The sequence below is a fragment of the Mchenga conophoros genome, linkage group LG4 (assembly GCF_057382185.1).
Source record: "Mchenga conophoros isolate Kocher_MC1m ecotype Shallow Benthic linkage group LG4, M_conophoros_male_GT1.1, whole genome shotgun sequence".
NCBI classification, from domain to species: domain Eukaryota; kingdom Metazoa; phylum Chordata; class Actinopteri; order Cichliformes; family Cichlidae; genus Mchenga; species Mchenga conophoros.
The window spans coordinates 35755751-35781905 of NC_140529.1; the positions used below are offsets into that span (position 1 = coordinate 35755751).

A 26155-nucleotide genomic window follows, 5' to 3' on the forward strand; every position below is an offset into this window, starting at 1 on the left:
TGACCTTAGTGTAAAAACACTAACACAAGCTCTAATTTGGGATTTGTAGGTTTTCAGTAGGTTGTAGTAAAATTGAATTTGAATCCCTTATTTCAGGTAAAATGCAACCTGCAAGATAAGAACCACAGACCTCGGGATGCTTAGAAATACTTACAGTATGTGTGCTGTTTTATGCAGCAATGCGTAATTATTTATGGGTCACAGAAGAGGGGCAGCCTCCTGTAGCCAGTAGGAGCCCCATCTCCTCCCCACCTGTCATTCTAAACATACCATGTTGACAACATACATGGAAAATAACTGACTCAGCTGTGCTGCTATTAAAAGAGCTCAAATCCTAAAGTATTGCAATGCCTGGCCGGTTGGGCTGCTGTCATGTCACAGGAGCTGTGCTGAGCAGAGCAGCTACAGCTCCTCAGGAGAGGAATTAAACTCGACTACCTGCAGAGGCCCAGGAAGCGGTAAGCGGTGGCTGCTAATTCAATTCCTTGCAAATGTCGAGGTTGGGTGGCTCAGCCACTCAGAAATGAGCTGCTCATTATAATCTAGCTGTGAGTTATGCAAAGTGCAGAGACCATGTGAGGACGGTGGGGAAACTTTGCTTTAATGTAAAATTCGACCGCAGACTCAGAAGGCAGAGGGACTGAGAAGTGCTCCGTTATTTCCCGACTTTGTTTTGGAATAACCTGGCGAGTCCGGGGTGACACTGAGCCTTTGTGAGGGCCACAGCATCTATTTTTAGTGCAGTGTATTTTTAGAAAACTCTTCTTGGACGAACAGCCAGTGCTTGGCATGGTGAGCCTTAACTGAAAGGTTATCCTCAAATTCCTGGTTGGATACAACATGCGAGTGTCTGTCTTCACTGCCAGATGAGAAATGTGTAGAGTTAATGGTGGTATGAGGTGGCCAGTGGACTAAACACCAAGTAACTTTACACTGAAGTCATTTTGTGTCTTTTTGTTGCTGTTTTTTGTGCATTTGTCGTACTTTCAATCTCAGTCACCAAAGACTGAGTACAGAGTAATCCAGACTCACACTGGACCTGTTGTCATTTTGTCTCTTTTCACAACTTTTTTTTTTCTTGTGTCTGTTTGCTTTTTTATATTTGTGATTGTGTTTTATCTCGTCATTTTTTTCTCTTTGTTTAAACTAATTTTGTGTCTCTCTGTTGTTATATTTTTTTGTTTTGCAGTTGCCTTTTGTGTGCGTCGGTTGGATAAATATCTGTTCCTTTGTTATTTTTCTCTTTTCCTGCAACTTTGTCTTTTCATTGCTTTTTTGTGCATTTGCTTTGCAGTTTTTTCTTTCTTAGTTTTCCCCTGTTGTGATTTTTTTGTGTTTTGTGTTCTAGTGTTTACTGTCATTTTTGTCTCTTATTGCAGGCTTGTTTTTTTCTCTCTTTGTAGTAACTTTTTGTATCTTTTTGTTGCCATTTTTATCTTTTGCGCTACATAAACAGTATAAATGATGGATGTACCTAGAGTGACGTCATCCACTGGTTTCTGAGGTCGTGTTTTTAAGCCTCGAGATGAGCATTTTCTCCGTTGCCATCTTGGTTTAAAAAAAGTGGATGTGATGAGGACGAGCAGGTCCAACTGTCAGACGGTCACTGGCTAGTGGTTATCACAGATATGGTAACCCATCCAGGGATCTGGCATCATTTCCTAATGCCTAACTCTAACCCTACGATTCACAAGACAAATTTGTTTAAAGACTTTAAATAATAGTGTGAAAAGCTGGACTTGATATCAAGTAGTTGATGAGAACTTGTGTATAAATATTAAAATATCCAAGTATACTGTCTGTACAGAAGAAAGACATTAATGATCTCTCATTTGTCTTTATTTTGATTACTGGTGTAAGAACGTGGTTTAAAAACTCTTCTCTGTTTTTGTTTCAGAGTCATAAGAACACATAGTTAGACTTAAAAAAGGTTGTAAAGGGTGAGATGGATTCCAATGTAACAGAGCCGGAGAGCTTCTGGGTATGAAACGCATGTAATGACTCACTTCCATCCCATCTCATCTGCATCAGTAAAATTCAAATAATATTCAATTTAAAACATAAATCCATGTTTCAGACTTGAAACATGCTTTTTGTGCCTGACCACGAGTTCAAGAGCATTTGTGGCTGTAAATGAGCACCTACCAGCACCTGTACAGCTCACACAGCAGCTGGAGTCCCATTGTCGTTGCTAAGACGCAGAACAAAACCCTGACAAAAAGGCAGAATTACATTTTTACACTTTGGTAATTGTACTGACTGCCAACCGAGGTCATTAGAGGACTGATTTTTCTCGGCTAGACTAACTGTTTCCCACGCTGTGTTAGAGGTGTGTCTGTGTTTCCTCAACATTTTGTCAACAAAATGTCAAACGTTTGACATATATCAAATATCTAGAAAGAATCATCCTTTAATTTCATTCCTACATGTTACAACTAAAACATTTTTCAGGAGATGGACTCGACGTGGACCACCACTGTGCTCCTGGTGCCCTGCGTGGTCCTGCTAACTGCTGGATTTTTCTACCTCTATGGTGTAATCATGGGACTGTTGTCCAAAAAGTCTGTACGCAACAAGGTGGTGGTTATAACTGATGCTTTATCTGGGCTTGGAAAAGGTAACACACACACACACACACACACACACACACACACACACACACTTTGGTAATTTTAGGTGAACCTTTTCACAGCATCTTTAAACTGAACTTGGTTTCTTAGCAGTTCTGTATGTTGTGTGAAGAGTGTGCAGGCGTGTTTCACAAAGGAGGCGCGAGGCTGATCCTCTGCGGGAAAAACTGGGAGAAACTCGAAGAACTCGCTGATGATTTGGCAAATTCTTCGGATCCAACAGTGGTAAGTCTAAAAGCACTGAAATTAGAGATTATAACAGCTCGTAGACCGAAGGACCGTTGACAAAGTACTCAGTGAAGTACACTATATTGCCAAAAGTATTCACTCACCCATCCAAATCATTGAATTCAGGTGTTCCAATCACATTCATGACCACAGGTGTAAAAAACCTAGGCATGTAGAGTGATCCCAACTTTGTGCAAACAGTTTGGGGATGGCCCCTTCCAGTTCCAACATGGCTGGGCACCTGTCCACAAGTCTGTGCTGGAGACTTGTGAAATGGATGAGCAAGTTTGGTGTGGGAGAACTTGACTGGCACAGTCCTGACCTCAACCTGACAGAACACCTGTGAGATGAATTACAGTGTAGCCTGTGACGCAAGCCTTCTCGTCCGACATCAGTGTCTGACTTCACAAATGGGCCTCTTGAAGCATAGTCAAAAATTCCCAGAAACAATTCTAAACCTTGTGGAACGCCGTCCCATGGGACAACCACATGACATGACAACCACATGACATGACAACCACATGACAACCACATGACAACCAATGACAACCACAACAGCTTCAACTCTTCTGCAGAAGAGTTGAAGCTGTTGTGGTTGCAAAGACTGGCCCAACATCTCAGTAAACTCTGTGGATTAACAATGGGATGTCAGACGAGAAAAATCCTTTGGGCAATATATTGAATCAGAACACTGTAAAAGATGTAATCACTAATAATGTGCAGTAAAGCTTCCTTTTCACTGGCATTTATTACCAGGCTGCATTTTTTGCTGGTGGAGCTGCTCTTAGGGTCTTTGGTGGATTGTAAATGTCAAAGTAATTTAAAAAATGAAGAAGTGAAAACTTACATTTTCTTCCCTTTTAAGATGATGAAACATTTTTGAATTAACTTGAACCACCTTTTCAGAATTACTAGGCTCCACATAAAAAGAGTAATTTCAGAGTTTTTGCTGTTCAGTATAATCAGAGTTTGCAGTGTGAAATAATGACTTAAATGTTTGAATGCAACAAAGCCAGAGAGCTTCTGAGTATGAGACACCCGTTTTTCATATAATCACATTATGTGAAAATCACCTTAATCGGATCCTAATTAAGGGTTTGACTGAAAAGATCAAAGTGAAGCGACAGATGTGCATGAAGACTTGATGTTTCATGAGCTTCAAGCTCTTTTATCAAAGCTTCATAGATAATATGAACCCTCAACGGTCCTAGAACCTGTATCTTTTCTGACCCTTAATAGGCCAATCGAAAAGCTCTAACTCTCGTCACGATGTGCTTCCCTCTCGCATTATCAAAAATGCCCTGAACACTATAGGACCCTGCATCTCACTTCTAATGAATTCATCCCTCTTATCAGGCTAACTCTCGCCAACCTTCATTGGCTCCCCGTCAAATACCGTATGGTTTTTAAAATCCTTTTATACACTTTTAAAATTTTAAATAAATTGGCACCCAGCTACTTAATCGACCTCCTTGACCTATACATCCCCACGAGAGCACTCAGATCCTCTAACCAGGGGCTCTTAATGCAACCAATGTCTCGACGGAGGAGTAGGGGGGATCGTGCTTTTGCTTTTGCCCAAAACTCTGGAACAGTTTGCCGATTGATGTCCGTGCGTCGGAATCCATCCAATCCTTTAAATCACGTTTAAAAACCCACCTGTTTAAGCTTGCCTTCCAAACAACTTGGTTTTTAACTTTTCCCTGGTTCATGCTTGTTGCCACGTCACCATCTTATAACTGTATATCTTTTGCTGATAATTGTATTTTCCTGCTCCTTTACTGCTGTAACCCCGCAAATGCGGCTTGTCTGTGAAACACTTTGATGTACCTGAGACTTTTAAATGTGCTATAAAAATAAAATTGAAACAGAAACTGAACTGAATATCATAGATAACTACAGCATCAGGAAAACTAGGAAAACACTAAGAATTTACTGGGGGAAAAGAGGTAGAGCAGACAGTGAAGACAACAGTTATGAATATACAAAGACTGAATACAGGTGGAAACAGGTGGAAACAATCAAGGGATAACAAGATAAAGACAGTAAAGCTAAAGACAGACAGCACAAAAACTACCAAAATAAAACAGGAAGTAAAACAGGGAATAAACAAATCACTGGGGCACAGGGGAGGCAGGATAAACAGAAACTCAAGTAATTACATAAAAACAAAACCACAACCAAGAAGAGAACAAAACTCAAACATGTGAATACAAACATAAAGAAACCAACCAGGAAACAACTTATAAGAATACAAATCTCAAAACATCACCACACAAAAATCCCAAAATTAAAACCACAAATCAGGCACAAAATCCTGACATGATATTCTTAGCGTAAAGAATGATAACATGAAGCCAACACTTCAGTGCATTTTGTCAATAAGAAAAAAAATTCTTCCACTTACACAACAGGAATTAAGAAGACTCGAATATAAATTGGCTGTTGTTCTGCTGTCACATCACTTCCTGTGACCACTATTTGGCTTTATAGAACAGCCACTAATGTTGCTGCAGGTCACAGAGCCCACCGTGCAAATGTCACACATGATGCTACACTGAAATTCACCGTAGCACCACACCCGTCAAGAAAAACTCAAAACCTTCCACATTTGTTCTTCTAAAGACTTTTGTGTATGAAACACAAACAATTAATTATATTATTTCTGTCTCTGCACATTTATGTAAATTCTGTGTTTTTCAGCATGTTAGCTATTATTACTGCTATTACTATTACTACTAATAATAAACAGATTTTAATTGCTCAAATCATAAGTACTGCATTACAAGTGAAAGTAAATGAGATGTAGTCACCATACAGCACTTTGCTGCCATGCAGACCTCCTCTGCTGTTTCTCCTCTTCAGATGTTTCCTCCTAAGTTGGTGCTGCTGGATTTTGGAGATACGGACAGCATGCCTGAGGCAATCGCGGAGATCCTGGACTGTTATGGGTGCCTGGATATTATTATCTTTAACAGCAGCATGAAGGTGAAAGCTCCAGCACAGACTGTGTCTCTGGAGGTGGACAAACTGCTGATGGACAACAACTACTTTGGGCCCGTCACTCTGGCTAAAGGTAGATGATGGGAACATGTTCAACTTTGACCTTCTAAGGGTGAGACGATGAAGGCTGAATTTCTCTTTCAGGCGTGCTGGCCTCCATGATCTCCAGGAGAAGTGGTCACCTGCTGCTGGTTAACAGCATCCAAGGGAGACTAGCTGTGCCTTTTCGCAGTACCTGTGAGTTTTTAAATTCCCTTTTTCATGAAACATCAGATAACTTCAGTCTGCATAATGTTCGTATTACAAAAACTGGTTTTAGTTTATGGTGAACTCATTTGCTGTATGTTGAGGTAATCTGTTGTAAAACTGCTTAAACTGTTTCTGTGGAAACAACAGAAACGTTAGTTCAGTCTGTATTTTGTTTCTGATCAGTTACAAAGCAAACTCGAGATTTTTGACAAGAATCAACAGTTCTAATTACTCATTTCTTTGATATTTGGTAACAGCAGAATTAATAATAATCTTAGTAGCTAAATGCAAGAAATGGTGATGTGTTATTTTCTCTATTTTTCTGCCAATAGTTTTTCTCAATATTGCACATAAACACAAAAAAATATGAAAAAAATATCTAAGTTACTAAAAATTATATATATTTGAAAAATATTATTTTATTGAAAAAAAATTCAAATTGGTATGAAGAAAGTTCATTTTAAATAACTAATGTTAGCCTAACGCTAACATTGAGTTACCATTAACACTTAGCATTAAGCAGCAAGTATTCAGATTTGGACTTTTTTTTATATATATATTAAAAATGACTTAAAACAATCCATTATCAAAGTTTTCAGACTCCTTCAAAGACGATTTTTAAAAATTTGAATGTAAACATTTTAAAATTCCAGTGCAGAGTTTAGATTAGATTAGAAAACAAGTTTAGATTATTCCTGCTGTTTCCTCAGAGAAGATGATGACAGGTTTCACTCTGTATCTTAGACGCAGCCTCTAAACACGCTGTTCAGGCCTTCTTTGACTGCCTGAGAGCGGAGGTGGAGGAGTACGGCATCTCCGTCAGCACCATCAGCCACAACTTCATCAGCTGCTCTGCGTCTGGAGCCCCAGCCACCTCCAAATCCCTGTGGTCGTGTGAGTAAACTCAGAGGAGGCAAGACAGATGTTCAAACACTTCTTTTATTGTTGAAAATGCTGAGTGTTATTTCCTCTTCCTGTCGGCTCGCTGCAGTGTTGTACACTAAGAAGCCCCTCGGCGTTTCTCCTGATGAAGCCGCCGCGGAGATTGTGAAGACTTTAAACAATAAGAGGAAAGAGGTGGTGATTGCTCCCTCGCTCCCTAAGATGGCCATTTACGCCAGGTCCTTTTTCCCAAATGTGTTCTTTGCTGTGATTGGTGCAGGGGTGAAGAACGCCGCCATCGCCGCTGAGATGTAGATACTGCCTCAGCACCGGGATGATGGGACACATGACATGAGGTTTTTAACAAATCAGTGGAAGTCAAAGATATTTTAATGATCATTTGATGTTCGTGCGCATGGCGCATCAGTTCCAGATTTAATCCACATCACATTATCTGTTGCTGTTGGTTTAATTGAATTGTGGGAAAATCAGCGATATGATTTTCATGAATCATGAAGCTGCCACACAGAGTGGGGGCCAACAGGGGTCCAACAACAAATGTTTGCCTCTGAGCTCCTAAGTGGGTAAATCCAGCCTGTGGATTAGTGTTTTGTCTTATACTCAGATTTGTGTGTAAAATATTGATTTTCTTCATTTTAATAAACAGAGTTTCCTTAAAACTCAACAATCAGGAGTTACAGGACTTACAGCACTTACTCATATTTATAAATGTTCACTTCTTCTTTAGTTTTCATAGCAGTTCTATCAGAAGGTGACGTATTGAAGAGATTTTGCATCTGTTGCCGAATTTATGGACCTATTGCTGTAGGTTGTTGTTGTTGTTTTTTTTTTTTTTTTTAAAAAAGGCTTGTTAACATATTATTGTTGGCACCGAGATCATATGTAAGACTATGGACAAATGTTATTTTACAAGTTTGGAATTTTCACATGATCTTAGAAAGAATTTCCTGAAAATGACCACATAATTTAGTACTTATTATGGCGACAATGGAATTTTTATTGTATTTAAACTATAATCAAAGTATTAACTATGAAATATTATTAAAATATGAACTATTTACTCATTATTCATTCATCATGAAATGTGTCATTTACTGTATGAGTCATGGTTTGAAGTGTAATAATTACTTTCACTACTGCCACTGAAAATAAACTGTACAAATAACAAGCTTGCTAAAAGCTCAAAATTTCAAATTATTTCTGAATAAGTTGACATTTCAAGAAACTAACTTGAAATTTGTAACTTCAGAGTGGCGTTTTTTTTTTCAAGAAGAAGAAACCAGCTTCCATACCTTACTGACTAAATCTCACAGAGAACTTAAAATTGTATCTATATCTATAGATATAGATATATATGTTTATACATATACATATATATATATGTATTTACTGCTCTATAATTTACGCCACACTTTGGAAATGTTTGTACTTACTTGATTCAAATTAACAGATACATTTACAAACAGCTTTTACATGAAAGATGTTATTGAGCTTTAACAGAATGCTTGGAAATAAGATACAGAAATATTTTCATATTTGGGTTCATGTTTATGATCGAAATAGTTAGGGATGTTTCATGGTCATGAAATTTATGACTGTGAAGAAACACACAGCTATATAAATATCCTGGCTGCTTTTGTCCGAGGTGCTCTTTGAAATAAAATCACTGGGTTAAATAAATCAATCATCTTGAAACACCTCTGGGCTCTTAATTGAACAGTTATTTTGAAGAAAAATCGAAATTAATTTTAACTTGAATTTCAATTGTGGGACATAAAAACTTCATGCATGGAACAATTATTCTTAAAAATCATTTTATAAACTCTGTTCCCAACCACAGATGTCAACTTGTGGTTCTTTCAGTGCCAAATTTCTCTCTTATAATGTCTCTCAGTAGAGAGTTACAGAAATGGAACCAATAATTATAAAAAATACTAGGATTACTGTTCTGATATGACAGTTTTCAGTGAAATGAATATCCTATGAATCCCATTATTTTGTTTTGAAGGTCAAAGGAATTTAATGATTAACTCCTGCCTCATGGCGCACTCTGGCGGACAAGTCAGAGAAGACCTGATCGTCGACGCGCTGTCGTGTTTTAGCTGTTTATTTAATTTAATTTTTAAAATAAATGGCTTTTAGAATACTTTCCAGAGTCTGTACACTGAGTCACGGACTGAAATCCTCTCAGACCGCCTTCAGTACGTTAAGCTCCGCCGGCAGTTTAAAGGTTGAACATGACCGACGTAACCAGCGCTTCACGGTCACCGCAGGCAGCAGTACTGGTAAGCACACAGCCCGAGTTGCAGCTCCCCTTCCCGCGTAGAGCCTCTAAGAGAGCCCGAGGTGTCGTCGCGGCCTGATGGAGGACATTTGAGATGATTAATTATTTTAAATTCAATATTGTGTTGTGTGATGTGTTTCTCTTTCAGTTGTTTATTTGGATCCCTCTCACACATAAATCCCTCTCACACATAAATTGTGTGTAGCAATCAGAGCGCTCAGCGAAATTCCATTTAAAAATGTGTGTTTTAATGGTTTCTTTGGTTAAAGTCAGCTTCTTTTTAACCCATACCAATGTCATATATTTTAAAGGGTTCAGTGCCACTTAGCTAAGAGATCGGCATACTTATTGTGATCTGTACTAATGTATTTTGGTGAAATCTTTGCTAAGTCAAGACCTAGCACAACAAGTTGCAGGGGAGAAGTTGGGGTTTAAATTAAGGTGTTTTTGATGGGAATTTGGTATTTTCTGTTCCAACTGATTTAATTTTGCTGAAAGTTTCACAAGTTCCCCATTTGAAAGAAAATGAGCTGTATTACTTTCTATGAAATAGCATGAGATAATTTAATCTAGGAAATACAAAAATCATGTGGTGATTTTTAATTTTTTTTTTCTTCCTATAAGCATCTGCTTAATATTATTGTAATAAGGAGCCATTACTGTCCTCTTTCTAGCGGACCATGAATGTGGGGTGCTGAAATACAGATTCACTGGGGAGAAGGAGGTGGACCTGATGTCGACCTTCGTACCCGAGACATACAGGGGCCATGGTGTTGCAGCTCTGCTGTCGAGGGTAAAACTCCAGGTGTCAGTCAACTCGTTTCAGGTCATACGTGATTTTTTTCTGAGTAGTTTTAATGTTTGTTTTGTTTCTTAACAGGCTGCGCTGGACTTTGTGGTTGAAGAGAACTTAAAGGCTCATGTCTCCTGCTTGTACATAAAGAAGTACGTTGAAGAACAACCAGAGCAGAGATATAAAGAGTTTGTCATCACTTGACTGCAGCTTCTATGGCACCTACATGCTGTATGTCTGTGAAGGTTCTCAGTCATCCAGGTCTTCATAGTTTAAGGAGTCCAGACGCTTTTCTTTCCAAGCTCCTTAGACTACATACTGTAATTCTACCTCTAATTAACTACACTCGCACAGTGTGCAATGTACAAGTGAGAAATCTCACATCATTCAATGTACATTTAAACAATTTTAAATGTAATGTGGACTATATTTGGATAAAATAACCAAAAATATAATTAAACCAATGGGTTGAAGGTGATATTTGTATTATAATAAGAACAGTTTAACAGATAAACTGTGATTCTTTTAAAAATATCAGACTGTGTGCATGCATGACTGAATTTTCTACCAATAAAATTCATTAAAATGTAATTAAAAACCTTTGTTATACTATACAAGCGTATTATTATATTATACATGCAGAATTATGTAGTTGACATGTAGAGTAAATAATACAATTTTTATATTAAAAAGTTTACATAAAGGGACATCTGCTCATTTCCACATGTATATTTATTCCTGGACCCCACTAGAGTAGCTTTGCATGAGTCACAGTTCAAAATAAGTTTTATTTATCTCATACTAGGCTTTGGTGTGACCCCTGACTTCATGCTCTGTTTGAAAGAAGCTTTCTGATGATTGGCTGCCCCACATAAACAGCAGATGAGTGGGACTTCAGGGTTGATTGACCATAAAGTGGATATCCCCACTGTATGAGATCATACAGAGGCAAGCGTGGGGAAAAAACCAAAACAAACTAGTAGAGTCTGAGATTTTAATTTACAGGAATTACTTTTATATACACTGACCTCATAATTTGACACTGTGGCCAGAGACTTTATGTATTTCTGTCTGTATATTAAGAAGGCAGTGTAGGTCCTAATCTGCAGTTAACAGAAGTGGACTAAAGCTAATTAGTGCAGTTGATTTAATTTTTCCTGGCTGATCAATCCAGCTTTAGACTGAGAGATTGCTTGCAATTAGCATAAATAGTAACTAATCACAGAATCATGCAGAGGCAAAAGTAGAAAAGACTTTGTAAACCTTAGTGTTTAAAGTATCCTATCTCACATGTATTACTTGTACATACTTTGACCTCTTTGGTTGAAACTTTGGCCTTGTGTAATACAAACCATATGGAACTAAGACGCAGTGTAATGTAGAAGCTTGTTTAGGTATCAATGTTATTAGTAATATAACTCTGTTATAGTGAGCCTACGTTAATAAATGCAGCAGAATTAATCACAAAAAGAAAGATTGTGGGGAAAATGGGCTCCGGTGTTACCACGAGCCTCGAATCACAGATGAAATCAGCGTGTTTGGCGAGCACAGCTGGATTCTCGCCAGCTGATGAGATTAATTCCCCCACAGCAACAGCAGCAGCAGCATGACAAGAGATTGGCCACAATCGAGCGTTTAATTGGGTTTGCTTGCTAGTTTTTAGAAGAGCAACAAAGTCAGTGAAAAGCACAGCTGTATTTAATTTCATCTTCATTACATCCTCAGTGACACAAACTGTGAGCTCGAGAGATATTGTGCTTTTTTTATTGTCTGCTTTTGTTCCAACAGATGTCAATCTTACTCCTGTAAACATGTTTTCCTGCACTTCTGTGTCGGCCTGATGCTGTCAGCGTTTGAGTTACAGCATGTCTCACATCAAAAGTACCAGAGTATAAAGACAGCAGCTGTTTCAGGGGAGTTGACAGAAAAGGCAAATTCCTGATGTAACATCTTATCAAGAGATGTTCTTTAAAAAAAACAAATCCTGAACAGTCAGTCGTGGAGAATATCTACAAACTTTGCAGCTGTCTTGGGTTTTTTCATTGTTGGAGTGGCTGTTTTGTGGTTGTTTCACAGGTTCAGTGGTTGTTTTGTATGTCTTGGCAGACATTTGTGTCCCAGTTTGCTATTTGACATTAATTTGTCATCTTTTTAAAATCTTTTATAGCTGACCGACTGTCCAACATCAGATGTTACTGGACACTTCAAACAGAGTCTAGTCTGTGCAGGTAGACCTGCGGTGATTCGGCGATACGTCCCTGATGGTACAGAATGAGGTAATTTTCTCTTCCTCTTGCTGAGCAGATCATTGAGCCTCGTTCTTCAGAGGACAGTTTGATCAAACATAAATGAAACAGGCTGGCTCAGCAGAAGCTAAAGCAGAAATGAAGGATCAGTCTTTCATCAGGAGCATTTACATCCAGTTTAGTGGGAAATGTAGCCCGTTTCCCTTCCCCACTTCTCACATTATCTTTTTTTAAGAACCAGACACATCTGGTGTGTGGAGAGGAACAAAATATACAAAAAAAGTCCTGAAGTAAATATTTAAATCCAAGAACAAGAGTCAGTGTAGGTCCAGGAAATCAACCCCAGAAACGTTTCCATCTTTAACAGTACGCCTCTCCTTGTGGTTCTGGTACATTGTCCATTTCGACCTCGTACGCTGTTCCTGTGGACGGCTTGTGGCCATTGACCGGCAGTTCTAGAGGTGCCTCGGCATCAGCCGGCACAGTAGTCAGGTACATGTCCCACATCTGCTCGGGGACGTTCATCTCCATCATGTTCTGCTTTATCATCAGGCTCTTCTCGATGTTCCGCCGTTTGTATTTAAACTCGATGATTGTCTTTGTGTAGCGGTTCAGTGCCGTCACTGCAGACCCCATGCAGGTGCCGAAAGAGCCCCATGCTAATCTGTGGAGAGGGTTAAAAAGAGGGTTAGCCTACTGCTGAGCTGCAGCTGTAAGAACCCCAACAATAAACACGGCTCTACACAGACGTACCAGCAGTGTTGTTTGTGCTGTGTGCTATTTTAGTTTACAATCAAGAACTGGTAAAATGTAATCCCATTCCCAGGGCTTCTGTCGCCTTCCAACTCAGTAGTTGTAACTGTATCCAGTCCTACGGATATAACCAATCGTGTCAGCTACCTTGACAGCCGAGAGACAGACCTTTGCATTGACGACTTTTCAGTAACAAGTCCTCAGCTAATAAACATGCTCTTGATACTCCTCTTCTTCTGACTCTAACACTGATTATAATCTTCAGCTGTTTTTAGTATGACCCAAAATTAGCGATTGGGCCCATGAACTCACCAGCAAAGCATTTACTGAGTCTTTATTGTGAATAACTGGAATACATGCATCCATACACTGCAGTCATAATATCAACCCATCTGTCAACAAAAATAAAAACACAAATGGCAAAACTAAAACTCCCAGATTTTTGGGTAGGTATGCAACACTGCACAGTGTAGCAACAGACATGCCAAATCCTTCTCTTTAAATGTGCCTGGTACCCTTCATCTTCATTGTTCAGTGAGTACCATCTCTTCTGCACATAATCGCGTAGTTTTGGTGCAGTTAGTGAAAGCCAGTTGAACAATCTGACTGTTCCAGGTGCTCCTAATCAAATGTACCAATTAAAATGATCAAAAAGTGTGAGAATTTTTGTAAAAGCTGACGTTTTGGAAGTTTTTCATTCATGTGAAATACGTAAGTAATGCCACAACCAGGTATGGGCATCCCAGCAAATTCATCCCATGGTCAGACCGTGCAATGCTCAGAAAAGTGCAAAAATCCACAGAGCTAAAACTCACTTAAAGTTCATGACAGCAAAATTAAAAACATTCTGAACGACTATTGTGTGCAAAGGTTGCCAGCACAAAGCATGTTCTCTCTAAAAAGAACATGGCAGCATGGCTTAGGATTGCAGAGGTCAATCTGAACCAACCACAAGACTTCTGGAACAATGTCCTGTAGTTGACCATAATGCACAGCGCCACATTTAGAGAAAAACAAACACTGCATATCAACACAAACACTCCATACCAACTGTAAGCACAGTGGTGCAGGGGTTATGATTTAAGCTTGTTTTGACAGGTAAAAATCTTGGCCCAAGCTGCACCATACAACAGTTTATTATTTCAAACACAGGAGCAAAACTACAATAGAATGGCTATAAAAAGAAGAATCGAGGTGCTGTACCTGTGCAGAAATGTGAATGGGAAAGCATGCCTCACCTCAGAAGTGTGACTCCTGGAAACATAAACTACTGTTACAACCTCAGAAAGAGTCTGCTAGAGTTTGGCTGTGGACAGTAGAACCACTGTCTACCAATGTCCGGTTCATCATGGAATTTTTGAACTCAGTTAAACCCACAATACTGCTGCCTAGCTGACTGATCGAGCGCCTGCATACAATACGGTGGCTGTGGATGAGTCTCAAGCCAGAGAGGCAAAAGATTGTTTAGAAAATGGAAGGTAGTGAGCCTTAATTTGGGCCGTGATTATTTGATCTAGTGAGTAAAAATGTCAAAACAGCCAGAGATGAAGGTTAAAGTTGCTTACAAATAAGACCAGCTGTAGTCCCATGTTTTGGGTCTCCAATCTTCTGGCCCGGTGGCAACAGCCAGCTGGAATATGGTAGTAAACATCATGTGGGCCACCATCCCACAAAGGCCTGAGAACAAAAAAAGATAAAAAGACACCAAGTCAACAAGTGACTGCTCATTCAAACCGCAAAAAAAGACCAAAACTAAATTTAATAGAGTTGGGTTTGTGAATCTGTGACAACCGAGAGAGGACCATACTGATGGCTCTTTATCGTAAAAGTTATATGAAGCAATTTATTTGTGTATAAGATTAATATTTGGTTCTTTTAGAGGCTCGTAGTGCTAAAGTATGAGTAAAAGATCACCTGTTTTAACATGGGAGTAGACAGATCCCTACTTCTTTAAGATTCCAATCTTTCCAGTTTTTATGCTGGATTTTTATGTTTTTCCTGCTAATATGTTTTTGTGTTATTTGTTTTCTATGCCTTTTGTCTTTTCAATGTTTTTTTTATCCTAATGTTAATCTTGTTATGCTAATGTAGTGTTAGCATAACAAATTAAGTGTTTTAATACTGATATAATGTATTTCTGTTTTTAATAGAAATACATTGGTTTTCTAAAAATAATTTTTATGAATTAGGAGGGGTAAGAAAATAGAATTTAGTTGAATATGAACTGCACGGCCCCTTAGTTCCAGTTAATGAAACTCTTATTGATTCAACATATCAAGAAAATTTCATGGTCCCAACTTTGTGGGAACAGTTTGGGAATGGCCCCTTCCTGCTCCAGCATGACTGCACAGCAGTGCACAAAGCAAGCTCAAGAACAGTTTCCTCCCAAAAGCCATAACCATAAACACAGTTCCACCCCCCATTCCAAGGACTTCCTTCTATAAACCACCACCGTGCAATATTTAATTCTACGTGCAATAACTCAAACTATATATACATAACACTATTTATTTACATATTTATTTCCTTTTTTTACTGGATTGTATATTTGTACATTTTATATATTTTTTTCTCTAAATACTGTTCATATGTATATAATGCTGCAGAAACTGTGCATCTCATTGTACATCTGTATAGTGACAATAAAGGCATTCAATTCTATTCTATCCTCTAAGCTCCATAAAGACATGGGTGAGTGAGTTTGGTGTGCACAGAGTCCTGACCTAATTCATAGAACACCTTTGGGATGAATTAGAGTGGAGACTGTGAGGCAGGCCTTCTCATCCAGCATCAGTGTCTGACTGCACAAATGTGCTTCTGGAAGAATGGTCAAAATTCCCATTAAGTCACTCCTAAACCTTGTGGAAAGCCTACCAGAAGAGTTGAAGCCGTTATGGCTGCAAAGTGTGGGCTAACATCATAAAGCTAATGGATTAATGGGATGTCACTGAAACTCATATGCGTGTGAAGGCAGATGAGAGAATACTTTTGGCAATGCATTGTATTTATGATTTGTGAAAAATGATCACATGCAGTAAAAGACATAAACTCCAAGTGTGGATGATCCACATTTGTAAAACATTAAAAGAGTACATGAAATGACTGTAGTGACGGCTGAAGCCTGAAACATCCCTGTACAACGCATACGTGATTTTCTGACTGACTCTGGGTGAGGTGGACTGGCCTGCCTGATCCAGGCTCTCCCTCAATCAGCAGCCTGCCCCTTCACAGCTGCTTTTCTTGGGATTAACTAATAACAACAGGGGGGATGGGAGTCGGGGGATGGGGGGAGTTGAGGGGGCGGGAGGATGCTCCTCTGGGCAGGTCTTGGCGCAGTCCAAAACCGCAGCCCCGGCTTCAATCGGATTAGTCCAGAAACCAGCAAATCCTCCAAGGCAGCGAGTGGACGCAGAGCAGTTAGCTGCTGCGAGCGCTCGCTCACTGTCAGCCTCATCTCATCCAGCCACCATGACCTGCTGCCCTGCTGCTTTTATTTACCGCCACACGAGCTTCACCTATAATTTATCTCCATGTTTCTTGTCGATGTTAAAGGCTCTATACTTTAAGTCTCTCCTTATTTAGTATTTAAAGATTTAATCACGGGTTTAGGATAAAGTTGATTTAAGCAGTCAGCAGCTATAACTCCTCTTATGAGCAACTGTTGGCTTTAATAAACATGTCCCACCAACATCCATTTACAGAACATTTATCAGCAAAAAACAAAAAATTGTTTAAAGGTTTAATTAAAAGTAAAGAGGCATAAATGCTTAAGGGGAATTTAAGTTGTTATAACCTGCACTGGAGCTCATTATGCAGTGTTACCTGACAGGGCAGTGCACATGGCAGCAAAGGCACTGAGCTTCAGTTTGTTCATGACACTGAAGCAGGGGCACTGCTCCAGAGTCATCAGAGCCCCGCCCGCGAAGAGCAGGGTGAGGTACAGGGTCTCCGCCACGATACACAACCACAGCACTCCTGTGAATACAAAAAACAAACAAAAACAGGGAGGAAGCATAATCCTGCATGTCTAAAGGCAGACAAGCATGCATGTACAACAGGTCTGCTCATTTTATGTCTGGAGATCTGAATGAGTCTGTCTAGACTGCATGGATTTATAAAATCAGGACAGCAGCTGCTAATTCTAGATTCCTTACAAGCAAGACTTGCAAAGGTAAGATTTCTCAGTATGAGTGTAGTCGAAGGCCCTTTCCCAACCATTGTACTGAAACTGCATTAAGTTTTATAGCATTATTAGAAATAATGTTGGATAACATATTTAGAAAGTCACTGATACTTAGATATCAAGCATGTAAAATACTGTAAATCATCTTGAGGCATTCACGGTACATGTAAGTGTAAGACTGTGTCTTGGTTTAGAGACAGAGACATAATGTTTGTCGTTGTGAGACTCGAGTGTTTTATATGCCCCACATCCACCCTGGACTCCTGAGCTGCATTAAATTAACCCAGTTAAAACTGGAATAACAACAGGTCAACAACAAGTCCATGTAATTTACATTGATTTAATTCATATTAGTTTATGGCAATGTTTTTAGTTTAAAATCTTCTTTAATACAAAGTCATGTTGCTTTTGTAAATTATCGTCCCGTTAAGCATCAAATAGAAACTAAAGACGGGCATAGATACCTAAGACCATGCAGCATCCTTGACTTATATTCAGATGTTTTGAAGCCCCAAAATGGCAAAATTGGAGATTCCCGAGCGGGCCTTTATGAACTAATGGTTGACATCGTGGGAACTATGTCCATCTTTTATATACAATCTATGTTATCCTCTTGAGGTCAAAGTACCCATAAGGTAACAGAAAACTCTAAGAAATCAAAAGACAGTTAAAAATATAAAAATCTCACCAACCTCTTTCATTTTCAGGTGCAATATCTGAGAATTCTCGACATTCAAACCCTGAAAAAAAAGGGGAAAAAGTAAGTTTTCTTATGTAGAAGAATCCACTTTGACACTAATCACGAAAACACCCTTAAAAGCTGCAATCCCCAGCATCAGTTGTACGCCGAAATTATTCGCTGGGTCATTCCAGCTCAAATCAACGTGGCCATTCTGCTCGACCATCTCCCGTTTGCTGTAAATTTCATTATGCACAGTTTGGACAAATACAAGAAAAAAGTTCTGTATAGATGGATTTAAAATTTCATAGCAGTCATTTTATATGCCCAAACTTTGGACCATAAACTTTTTATGCAAATTGAGCAGAAAATGTTCTACAAACTTTGCTGATTTAATATGGAATTCTTTTTTAAATGTGTATCTGTAAGAAAATCTCACATTCATGGTTATTTGTTCAATCAGCTATGCAATTCTTGTGATTGTCAATAAAATGAATTAAGTGCACTCAGTAGTATCAAAAATACTTACAAGTATTTTTTTTTACATGAAGTCATGACTTTTGAATATTATATATTTTTAAAAGTATATTTTGATATAATGTGAGTCCACAAACACTGACATCTTTGCACCGCAGCCACATATATAAAACTGATTGTAGCATCTGATGATATTGTTTTGTGATACGGCACCTTGGTGTTGGAGCTCCCAAGGAACTGACTCTTGTGCTCTGATCATATTGGTGAAAATCAGTAGACAATTTGGCTCTTAGTTGCATGCAAATCCTTATAAAAATGTATTTTTCTGAGATTTATTACCAGAGCTTATGAAACCAACTGGGGCGGCTTGGATGCAACAGCAATGGCTGTAATCTGGAAGCTTTACTGTTTGATTATTTTGCTCTGTAACAATGACACTTTCATACACCCTACATATGTCCTGTAACGTGAAATTTTTATAGTGAAATTTATTTCTCTTTGAAAACATTTGTATTTTTCTTCCTCCATACCAGGCAGATTGCTGCTTATCTGTCAGTATGATTCCTGTGGAAAGCATGTACACGTTTGTAATTAGGTTTTATGTTTCGCTTGATGAGATTTAGCTTTGACCTCAAGTAGAAAGCTGTAGTTATGATGCAACATGAAGGACCTTTTTGCAGTACCTGCATGCAGCATGTCACAGCTTTAATCCTAATCTGTACTTTGTCTTTTTCATTTTCCTCGTGCACTACCTTACCCCCTCCACAGGTGTAGCTTTTTCATTCGTTATTATTGGTCATAATGACCCAAAATATTACTTAAGAACAATATTGCACTGTTTGAAATGCTATTTTCCTATACACAGGCATAAAACAATAGGAAATCTAGCTAAAATGTGCTGAATTTAGACCTAAAGAGAATTTAACCCAGCTTACTCGAGTGCCAAAGCACACTCGCAGCTGTTTATCTCACCTTATCTGTGCATTATACATAAATGACCTTAAATGACTCAAGAGATTGCGTCCAGATGGTGCGATTCCAGTAACTGGGTTGACATTTATAAGCTGTAGATTAACTTGAGAGACTGTCTTGTGCGTTTACAGGAGCTGCTTCCTCCATTAGCTCTTCCTGTTTTTGAACGTCTGCAGCCCCAAAGCTAAAGGGCTGAAGAGCTTAGGGTCATCTTACCGTTCATGTCGGCCGCCTCCTCGCAGGAGAAGAATATCCCCGTGTGGAACTTCCTCATCAGAAACTTCTCCTCCCCCGTCTCAAAGATGTACTGCACTAGGCGGCTGTCGTTGAGGTTGGTGCTGTTGAAGCGGATGCAGTACCACTCCTTCTTGTTCACCGGTGGGCCTGTGCAGAAGGGTTTGGCCACCTTCCTGGTTCCCTCGCACCAGTAGCTGGTGGTCACCGCGGATAAGGCAAAAGCAAACGCCACAAAGTTGAGGGTGAGCGCCAGAGAAGCCCGCCGCCCGCGCTCTAGCCTCATGGTCAAGGCAAGGCCAGAGGAGATGAAATGAAAAGGCAACTAATCCTGGCTTTTGATATGTAGCCACCGTGTTTCGCCTCCCAGCGGATATATCAAATCTTCATAATCTTGTTGCATTTGGGGCTCCTTGGGTGAGAAGTGTGTACATCCCTCTGCCGGCTCTTCTGATGTGCTGCCACCTTGATGAAAGGGTGCATCCTCTGCACTCCCACAGAGACAATAGAAACCCATGGCACTATTGGTTTTCCTTCATTTGAACTCGTAAACTGTCCCCTCTGTGCTGCCACTCCAAACTCATCGCTCCTCCCCTTCTACAAAGCTCTGCCTGCAACATTATCCATTACAAATGGCAAATTATAGTCCAGACTTCCTTTGAACATATTAGCAAAAAGCAAAGATTACAACAAGCTTAGATTGTAATCCAGAAGCAGGCTCTTCCCTGAGTTTCCTGCATTTGCAAAGTAATTGCAGCCGCAGGCATAAGATCAAGTCCCTTTTTACAGTTGGTGACCTGTGACATAATGTGGACAGTCTCATATGAAAATCCATTCACTGCGTGTGTGTGCAAGCACGGCAAATCTCTTCTAATAGCCTGCTGATGTAGCACACAAATGAAGACAAACTACTTAGAAGTACAGTATCTGAAGGAGACAGATGGTTGGAGGAAACATCTGCTGCCTTTACTCTGATGCTTTTGTCTATAATTTGCTGTCTTTAAACTTGTCGTAATTTTCTGCAGCTCAAGAGTTTCGCTAACAAATGTGTCGTCTTTGCTTTGACCTATAGACAAATGACTTTAAAAGCTGACATGCGCAAGTGTCGTGCGTAAGTTCCTCAAGTCTCATCTATTATTAGAGACTTTCTATGGAGAATGTCGAGTAAATCAAACAGACTTGCTCTACTTAAACGTGCCTTTGGAAACATTTATCATCCATCACAGTCTTTTCATTTTCAATGTCCCAACAGATTTTGATGTAAACAAAGACTTTTGCCTCAAACAGCAAGTAGGCAGTGCATGAAAAACAGACACTTGGCCCTGTGAAGCTCTCCAAACTTAGCTGATTCCCAGCTGTTAATGGTGTTTTACAGATTGTGAAGCTGGCATTCACAGGTGGTGAACTCCAACGTGATTACCATCACGAACTCTAACAAAAACACTGATGTTGTCTATTGTTTTGCTACCATCAAAATTATTGTTTAAGGGTACAAATAATAAGTACAAACTACAAAAATTATGCTTCCTGTATTTGCCACTTCAGGCTGATGTTAAAATACGAAAATGGCACTTAAGCATGATAATTAGTATGCTAACTGTGTCGTACAATAAACCACGTAGCAGCTTCTATGGACAGTTTCTCTCTTTGTAGCAATTGTAGAAGTTGAACTGCTTCATAATGCTGAGTGATTGGATACTGCAAAGCCAATCCACCATAACACTTATTCTGGAAGAAATCAGTGTCTAACTTTGTAAGCATTTTGGCAGAAATATTTTGTTTTAATTTAGGGATTTGAGATTACATAATTTTTCTAGTTATGACTTCAGAGTACTCTGAGACAGTAGCAATGTCTATTTCAAGTAAAACTACCAAAACAACAACAACAACAACAAAAAGATGCCATTTTAGAAGACCTGTTTCTTTATTGTTTTGGTAGTTTTAGCTGTTAGCCTCGATGAAATTAACTGTAATAACCTTGGTGGTCCCTGCATTAGGACAAATCACAAGTGGACCAGAGAGGGTTCTAGAGAATCATCTCTTGGTGCCCACAAGAGGCAAAACTAATGCAGCGGCTAGCTCAATGGGGCGGCCCCCAGAATCCCCACATAGGGGTCCAAAAGGGCAGCCCACAGTTCACCTACAACCAAGCTTGCTAGCTCAGCCGATAACTTCAGTTATGTACATATAGGAAAACTATTGTTAGCTAACATTAGAAGAAAGCTAGTTTTATGTAATGATGCCCATCTGGGCAAAAGTGGAAAGCTGCCAAAAGAGCACTCAACTTTATTGTTTTCAAAGGTGTCTCTGAGCTGTTGTGTCCAATAAATAATGCTAGCAAACACTGATGTCGCTGCTCACACAGTCAAACTGCAAGTTATTGCAAATTAAACTAAAATACTGTATGAAGTAGATGAGACTGTGTAATTGTTTCTAAATCTTAAGGCTGATTTGGTAACTTTGTTTGCCAATTAATTATCTCCAGGTTACCTGTATCTTAGTTGCTAACATTATCCTTGCAAGTTTGCTAGATTACTGTAGATTACTTTGATAACTAAAGTAATTCCAACTTACTTAACTGATTTAGCCATCAACAAATCATGTAATGGCATGAAACAAACATATATTGTCACGGTTTGGCAGGGCAAACCGTGGGGATGTAGGGAAGGAGGACCCAGGCGCGGAGCTCTGTGTGTAAACAGTGCGTTTATTTACAGTGAAAAAACAACAATAAATCCCCGTGCTCTCCCCTGACTCCCGTGTCGTGTCTCTCCGTGAAAAGTCCGTGTCTTAGTGCTCTCCGCTCCCGTGTCTCAGCACTCCTCGTGCTGGCTGCTGTCTGGCGCTCCACACTTCTCCTGGGGACACAATAAAAGCAGCCGTCAGGACACATACAACCGTGGGGACACACACATTAACTAAGCTCAACTGGATGACTAACGTGGAGTCTCACACAATGATCCCACACCAATGGGAGCGACCAAGACTCTCCTAAGTAGCTCCCCCGACGAGCCCTGATCAGCAGCAGGTGTGTGGCAGGAGCTTCGGGTGTGGCCAGTCCCCTAGCAGGGCCACACCCACCAGGCCTGCAGGTGCTTGACATCCATCCTACAGCCAAACACATATATACACACACCCACACCTGCCTATACAGAAATGTGGACACAGAACAGCAGCACAGTATCACCTATACATATAACAATATAATTCATAACTGCTGACATAAATAACTAACAGCGTGGGGCAGTTAGCCAGTTAGCTGTAACCTAACTGTGCAGCATGTATTTGACATTTTGCCCAAGCTGTTATAAGTACTGAAACTCAGGTGTACAGTATATGCACTGGTCTCTCAGTTTTTGTTTACACTGCCCTGTGTACAGTAGTGTGAGCACTGGCAGCTGTGCAGATCATTTAACTGCCCTGGATTTGTAAACTCCTTTAAAGTATCCGAGATGTCGAATTTTCCCTCTCATCATCCTCATCATGTTTTTGGAGTCAAATCGAGTCAAATCCAGAACACACTCAAACGATTCATATAAACTAAAACACAAAAGCTTAAAAAGAAACTGTACTCCGGGATTAGTGTGATGAAAATCCACAGTAATGACCACGATAAACTCATGTAGGGACAATTTGACTTAACCGTGTTACACAATGTCCACTACAGTCATAAGATTTAAAAGACAAGGCCATATTAAAATGGGTTTCATCTGGAGTAGACACTGATAGAAAATAAACAATAACAAATAATATAAGGGGGATTTTTGACCGTCTGTATGTTTGCCTCATTGCTGGCATTTATATGGTAAGTAGGCATAGACTTTTAGTGATTCCTCTGAATGCACATAGATTATACTGAACATTAGCTTCCATGTAATAAATTACAACCACAGGATACTTAAGTCCAGCGTTACACTTGATGAAGTGGTAAGCCGGTTGGTACAATGAACAGTTCCCAGGCTCATTGCTTTTTACATAATAATACCTGCCAGTTTGCGAATGACAGATGTGAGGTTTGAGCGAATGCCTTTTCCCCTGACGTACAGATGCTCAACATTTTGTGCAATTGTGAACTAAACCTAAACGATTATGTAAAAGTATGTGATGGTATTTTAAATGTGAAATGAATGACCTGGACTTTACCTAATCTGATTTTGCAAAGGTAGATGCAGATTTACACAGAGACTCTCCCGGATTATGTTTATGCATAAAGGAAAATTTAGGATTGCTTTGTCCAACTTTAACTTCATTTAAAATGCAGAAAAATCCAAATAAATGTGCACTGGCTTTCACTTCATTCACCAAAGCTGGTACACCTTGCACAGGATGAAACAGGATTATAATCAGCTGTTATGTGTGTCAGCAGTGACCTCTTGGTCCCTGACGCGTGAGAGCTGCCGATAGATTATTGTAGATTAATTCTGATGCTGATCACAGTATAGCACAAATACTCAGTTGTGGTTAGAAGTTTACATACACTCATCATTAAAAGCCCAAAATGACAACATTCATGCCCACGATTTCTTTGAATTGTTCTTTTTCAGGGTGTAATCATCGTACAACATAAATGTTTAATCACTTTTAAAAAACATGAATCGGATACACCAGTTTTCATTTATTTTTGATTTTCTCGAATCCACACAGATTAAAAAGTATATGTTCAGGATCAAGTATATACATAGACCCACTTGAATCTTTTAATAAGTGGTACTGAAGGTTTAAGAATGTCTTTAATCTTGATAAAACCCTCAATTGGATTGACCAGTGCTGAGGACAATGGGAAACTCAGGGATCTAAGAAGGAAACATGGTGATATACACAAGTTGGAAGGTCTCTGTAGATTTGAAAATTACCAGATAACTGTATTGAAGTACAAATTATTCAATGTGTGTGCCAATGTCTGGAAGGAGACCGAAACTGTCTTTATTTGTCAAATTGTTTGACATCACAAACTGATTGTTATTGTATTGTTTCTTAATGGTTTCTTTAATGGTTAATACACCAGTACGCATAAGCTTTCAATATGATGTCTTTAATGCTAAAACATAATTGTTGTTATCTATGATTTTTCAAATTTACTGTTTTACAAATACTGTTATATTAATACTACTTTAAATATTAGTACCTTATAACATACAGTTGATTAATTGTTTTCCTAAAATTCAAAATGCAATAATTTGCTTTTTAAGTCTTCCGATTTCTCTTAAAATCAGAGACATTTTTTTATTTTGCTCCTGGTCAGTTTCATTACTTTTATTCTTTTTGATTATTTTTTTAAAAATGGGGCTTTTCTTCCTCATTGGGCTGCAAAGTTATGTTTGCACTTAATTCGGAAAAGGCGTATCATCGGGCGTAAGTATGTTTGCGGCTGTTTGTCCCCAGATAAGATTATCTGTGTCTCCACTATAATAGTCTTGGACCAGATTACAGCACAATCTGCTGCAGTGGTGGGAAACCTGCAGTGACTGAAGGTAATTACAAATGGACAGTTTCTGGTGTTTAAGCCTCTGCAGCTCTCTTTAGGGCAACCAAACTCAAACACTTGGCGACAAATGGCCCAAACCACCCAGTAACATATGATTAATTAACCTCATGTGGTGGCTGGATCATCTCTGACACCCCCTTCATTGCACTTTGAGCTGTTTCTTTGTCTTTTTCCTGTCACATCACATTCAGGCATTTGACCTAACTGACCCACATCGTGAAAACAATTTAATATTCAACCTAAGACACTGCTGTTCTTGATGCGCGCTCAATCATGCAGGTAAGTAAATCCCAAAAAGTTGATTCTGTTCATCTGGACGTAGCGTTTTCAGTGGGCGAAACGTTTCGTCACTCATCCAAATGACGGTCTCAGCTGACTGCATGTTTATCCAAACTTGGTGGGCGATCGTGGCTCAAGAGTTGGGAGTTCGCCTTGTAATCAGAAGGTTGCCGGTTCGAGCCCCGGCTTGGACAGTCTCGGTCGTTGTGTCCTTGGGCAAGACACTTCACCCGTTGCCTACTGGTGGTGGTCAGAGGGCCCGGTGGCGCCAGTGTCCGGCAGCCTCGCCTCTGTCAGTGCGCCCCAGGGTGGCTGTGGCTACAATGTAGCTGCCATCACCAGTGTGTGAATGTGTGTGTGAATGGGTGGATGGCTGGATATGTAAAGCGCTTTGGGGTCCTTAGGGACTAGAAAAGCGCTATATAAATACAGGCCATTTACCAAACTTATAAACAGTACCTTTTCACAGTGGCTGAACTTAGCACACTGAATAACCAATGTGCTGTGAGATCAGTTCCTTGATCATAAATATGGAAAATATCATGACCACTGATCAACAACCACTGATCAAAGACCATGAGTACCATTCACAGAGAGCTGGGGAATGGCTGCAATCACAGCATTGTAAGATGGTTAAAGTGGTTACCCTTAGGCCCCCTCCTCGATTCAGAGATGGTCTTTTTCTTCTCAGGTAAATGGTCATCCTCATCATTGAAAGAGTGTCCACTGGCTTGTAGGTGTAAATAGACTGCGGAGT

At 39.5% G+C, this 26155-nt stretch overlaps 3 protein-coding genes across 5 annotated transcripts; 2 read left to right on the plus strand and 1 right to left on the minus strand.

Annotated features, from left to right (window-relative positions):
- Positions 1-347: 347 nt before the first annotated feature.
- dhrs7ca (dehydrogenase/reductase (SDR family) member 7Ca) lies at positions 348-8181 on the plus strand. 2 transcript variants are annotated; one of them, XM_085272121.1, is made up of 8 exons: positions 372-458; positions 1898-1981; positions 2452-2617; positions 2743-2855; positions 5724-5934; positions 6006-6098; positions 6855-7004; positions 7102-8181. In XM_085272121.1, exons 2-8 carry the CDS (start codon positions 1946-1948, stop codon positions 7305-7307), a joined length of 975 nt encoding a protein of 324 aa, XP_085128247.1. In that variant the 5' UTR covers positions 372-458; positions 1898-1945; the 3' UTR covers positions 7308-8181. The 2 variants fall into 2 exon arrangements, with proteins under 2 accessions (XP_085128249.1, XP_085128247.1); XM_085272123.1 differs by lacking the exon at positions 1898-1981 and having other exon boundaries at positions 348-458.
- An 880-nt stretch (positions 8182-9061) lies between these two features.
- On the plus strand, positions 9062-10707 carry LOC146576685 (protein NATD1-like). The gene is made up of 3 exons (XM_085272126.1): positions 9062-9298; positions 9972-10090; positions 10178-10707. The coding sequence occupies exons 1-3, from the start codon at positions 9145-9147 to the stop codon at positions 10292-10294; spliced, it is 390 nt and encodes a 129-aa protein (XP_085128252.1). The 5' UTR covers positions 9062-9144; the 3' UTR covers positions 10295-10707.
- An 869-nt stretch (positions 10708-11576) lies between these two features.
- Positions 11577-20166, minus strand: LOC146576686 (germ cell-specific gene 1-like protein). 2 transcript variants are annotated; one of them, XM_085272125.1, is made up of 6 exons: positions 19617-20166; positions 17965-18012; positions 16912-17064; positions 14655-14766; positions 14293-14343; positions 11577-13000 (listed from the first exon to the last, which is right to left on the minus strand). In XM_085272125.1, the coding sequence occupies exons 1-6, from the start codon at positions 19918-19920 to the stop codon at positions 12697-12699; spliced, it is 972 nt and encodes a 323-aa protein (XP_085128251.1). In that variant the 5' UTR covers positions 19921-20166; the 3' UTR covers positions 11577-12696. The 2 variants fall into 2 exon arrangements, with proteins under 2 accessions (XP_085128251.1, XP_085128250.1); XM_085272124.1 differs by lacking the exon at positions 14293-14343.
- Between the last annotated feature and the right edge of the window lie 5989 nt (positions 20167-26155).